This window comes from Trypanosoma equiperdum, assembly GCF_001457755.1.
Source record: "Trypanosoma equiperdum strain OVI genome assembly, contig: ctg_1403, whole genome shotgun sequence".
Classification (NCBI taxonomy): domain Eukaryota; phylum Euglenozoa; class Kinetoplastea; order Trypanosomatida; family Trypanosomatidae; genus Trypanosoma; species Trypanosoma equiperdum.
In genome coordinates, this window is record NW_027123398.1 from 6,481 (window position 1) to 10,684 (window position 4,204).

Genomic DNA, 4,204 nt, shown 5'->3' on the forward strand with positions numbered 1-4,204 from the left:
ATTTACATACGCGCGCCAACTCCCTTCGTATTGTACACTTGTATACGGCACTTGAATAAAGGAAAAGAAGAGTCGTCATTCCTTCATGAACCGCCATTCTGTTGGTCTAATTGAAAGGCCGGCATCTGTAATTTCCCCCATTCCATTCCCTGATACACCTTCAGAAACAAATTCGATACATTATTCGATGAGGCCGATTGAATGGTGTCCGCACTGGCGCAAGAGGCCTCACTGTTGAGGCGGGCAAAGTTCAGCATCAAACCTGAGAAAAACGGAGGAGCATTATCGGGGTTCTGCGACAAGACGCCCTCGGAATTCTCCCGTCTTGTCGTCCACTCCAGTGGCTGCTCCTTCGTGTTATTCGCACTGCATTGAGCGGGTTGATTGCTGTACCGTTGATTAATGCTGTTGCTGTGACTTTCTATTCGTTCACGCGAGGCCGCGGCATCCACTGGTGAGTATAATCCCTTCAGGGCGTGAAAGTGGTGACTAGCGAGGCGTTTTGGTGTGAAGAGACTCGGGCTGCGGCCAGGTGGAACGTTAGAACCAATATATGAAGATGCTGGAGTTAGTGGATGGGGAAATGGTAATGCTGCGTCGGGTCGCTCAACTACCGGTGAAATATTTTCACCGTTGCGGCCATAATCCAGCACAGAAAGTTCCTGTACATGCTGAAGTGGGTCAAAGGCATCTGAAACGATCGTGAAATTCATGGGACTTCGTACGACACGCGGGCGGCACACTGTTGGATGTTTGTCTTTTACATTCAGGCCAAACGCTTGCGCGCCGGTTAAACGTGTCATGCGACTGTCGAGTGACTGATTATCCATTCGAGAGAAGTCCGTAAGGCAAAGCACACCTCCCTGTAACTCCGAATATGCACGTTGAAGGCTATCTCGACTATCTCTAAGCATATCCAGTGCTCCTTGATCGTTTCCCAACCCATTCCACTCGTATAGCGCGGCTGAGGACAGGCTAGGGGAGTCATTTTCATTTCCCCTAAGTATCGAAACAGAGGGAGAGCTCATTTCCATATCTGCACGTGGGGGCTCGTCCAGCCGACGTTGCTGCTTGAACTCTTTTTTCATCTGATTTGCTCGTTTGAGTCCTTTCGACCTTTTGCTTCTTGGGGGAGAATTGATGTACTCTGGCGAAAGGGAAGTGGATGGTGATGGCAACAACAACTCACACCCCATTTGTGGAAGTAAGTGATCCGCGCCAACAAACATCATCGCTGTCATAGAGCGCCCAGTGGAGCCCAGTGTGAGTTCGGAGATTGAGATTAATCCCGTCGCTTCAAGCTCATCGTTCGAACATTCTCTCTCATCCTCAGCATTGTCTCTGGTTGCAGCGGGCACCAATCCATTCTTCGTATTCGCAGATGCTCGTGCGGACTCTCCTTTGGCTCTGCGACCGTCACACGCACATGCACACGCGCACGTAATCGGCTGCTCTCTGAAGGACACTGTTCCGTGAGGATTAGCCGTGGATGGAGGTACCAGTACAAATGTAGAGGCTTCCCTGTACAATTCACTCGTGAATCTCCTTGATCTGCCTCCTGTGTCATTGAGAACGTTCACACTCGTACAGCAGTTATCTTTGGATACCCCACTCGCGCTGGTATTGGGAGGCGTTTGACTCAGAATTTCACTGTTGCTATTTCTTCTTGTGTTGGGACGGGATGAGGTTGTGTGGCACCGCAAACAAGTCGAGTTCTCCTTCCGCTCCTCATGATATATTTCCCCTGCTTCGCTGTTGCAGTCACATCCATTCGTGCATTCCTGATACCGTCGGTCCACCTCCACAGCGCAACGATGCAAGCGGTTGCTATTCTTCCTGCATGCTGGAATGGAAATAGCACTGTTGCTTCTACCATGATTTATTTTACAGCCGCTGTAGCAGCGCTCAACTCGTTTTGGCGCGACCCTCTTAACAACTGTGGAGGAGCGAGTTCGTCCTGTACGGCACTTTCGAATGCTCCTCGCAGCGGTAAATTTCGGTAACATCATTCCTGAAAAGCACAAGTCCCTGCCCCCATCAAATATCGGGGTGGGCATTACATCATCGAGGTTGAGAGTGGATTCTGCCGTCTCCTGCTCCTGTTCCTGCAGTTGATCTTGTTGTGGTTGTGGTGGAGGCGAAACGGTGGTTCTCTTGCCATTTTTCTTCGTTGTGACAGTCCTCGTTCGTAACAGCCGGACTAATGGCGGACAGCGCGAGCCACTGTCATTTATTTCCTGCAGCAGATGGCTGTCTACTCGCATTGTGTCGTGCCCAGGTTCCGTATCAATAATGTTGCTTTTATTATTGTTGCCGTTATTGTTATTGTTGACGTCACTCCTGGAGCCTTCAGCTGAGCTGGAAGCGTAGGAGGATTGAATCTCCTTCTTAGAGCCCTCCACAGGGTTGTACATGTGCATGGTTAATATTATTTACTTTTTTTCTTTGTTTTCAAAATTTCCCCCCTCCACGCCCAATTATTTCTTTCGCAGTGGCAACACGAACGAAATCGACAAACCTCTCCCCCTCCGAAAACAAAAACAAACAGTGCCGGCAACAGCACTATAAAGCGTGTCTCTGTTGCTTCCTTTCCACAGCACAAGGACCTCCTTGAGCGTACGTGCGACCTCAGTTGAGGATTTGGTGATTAATGATAATAACAGAGGCAAAAATAAAAAAAACAAAAAGCAACGAATGAAGCAAACACGAAAACTGAATTACCGCTAACTTTCTTTCTTTTTTCTTTTTGTAAGCGGTGTTGCTATTAATTCTGGTGCAGCTTGTTCTGAAGTCACACCACCACGAAAGAAAAAAAAGTAAAAGAGAATACCTCCTTGATAAACCACCGCTGAAGAGTTTAGAAAACTCACAAAAAAAAAAGATAACGAACAAACGAACCCCCCTTTTTTTAAACAACAACAACAACAACACTTCTCCCTTGTCTGGTGACCTTTCACTTCACCTGTTGGTGTTGTTGTTTAATTTTTTTACCTTTAGTTATTGTGTGGTCACTCACCTCGAAGGAAGAATGACGTTTTTTTTTTCCCCCTCTCGTTTCCTTTTCCTTTTCCCCTTTCTTCCTTCGTTTTGTTCTCACAAAAAACTTCTCGATATATAAATATACAAGTACAAAAACTTAACACAAACTTTATGTAAGTCCTTTTTCTTCCTTTTCTTTTTATTTCTCTATATATTTGAAATATTTAAACACGCAAACACCAGCACCAACCACTGGGGAGAAACGGGCGACACGTCAGTGGCAGTAAATACACTAAGAATTAGAAGGAAACGGGGGAATTACAATAAATCAAATTCAACTCCCCTAGATGTATAATATGTTTATATATAAATTTATATATGCGCGCCGTGCACTTCCAGATCAATCCCTCCCCCTTTTTTTTGTATATTCCTACTTACAAAATAACTTACACTTGTTCGTGCGCACAAACTCCAAAGGGTGGTGTGGAACTCAATATATAAATAAATAAATATACAGACGGTATGTATATACGTGAGAAAGTAAATAAATATATATATATATATTTACGTGTAGTGGAAAAGAAAAATAGGCAACAACGAGTTTGAAGGTTGTGTGTTGCACTGGGGCAGTACCTTATCTAATAGTGAGGTTTTTTTTTAAAAAAATGAGAAAGAGTTAAGGAAAGAGATGAAAAAGAAATGTTGTGTTTGACATAAAGGATGTGTGGTTTTGAGAAGTAATTACACCAACAGCAACTGACACATATACACAATTGAGTGAATAACAGCGGGTATTCCAACGACAGATACAGAAGGGCAGTGCCACTTCGTTGCCTGGTTTTCTGAATTTTTTTTTCCTTCTTTTTCTTTTTCTTTTTTTTAAAAATGCCCTTTTGTTTTTATTTTCATGCGGATTCTTACGAGTCCAGATATAATTATATACGAGGGGAGGGGATCATAGGAGGAAAGTGAAGCCTTTATTTCCCTCTCCGAATAAGCAAACAAACAATAATAACAGTAGTAGTAGTAATAATAATAATAATAATAAGAATAATAAATAATAATAATATGAATGTATATATAGTTTTAAAAGTAGTAGTTGAGCCGAAATGTTATGTCAAATATAGAAGCACTTAAAACAATAACAATTTTTCAATGGGTGTTGGTAAGCGAGAAGAAAAGTGAGTGATAGCGCGAGATAAATATTATTGAAGGAAATAAAGAG

At 43.6% G+C, this 4,204-nt stretch overlaps 1 protein-coding gene across 1 annotated transcript; it reads right to left on the reverse strand.

Annotated features, from left to right (window-relative positions):
- Positions 1-83: 83 nt before the first annotated feature.
- On the reverse strand, positions 84-2,420 carry TEOVI_000553200 (uncharacterized protein; the record flags this gene model as incomplete). Its single annotated transcript, XM_067221295.1, has 1 exon — positions 84-2,420. The coding sequence occupies one exon, from the start codon at positions 2,418-2,420 to the stop codon at positions 84-86; it is 2,337 nt and encodes a 778-aa protein (XP_067077396.1).
- Between the last annotated feature and the right edge of the window lie 1,784 nt (positions 2,421-4,204).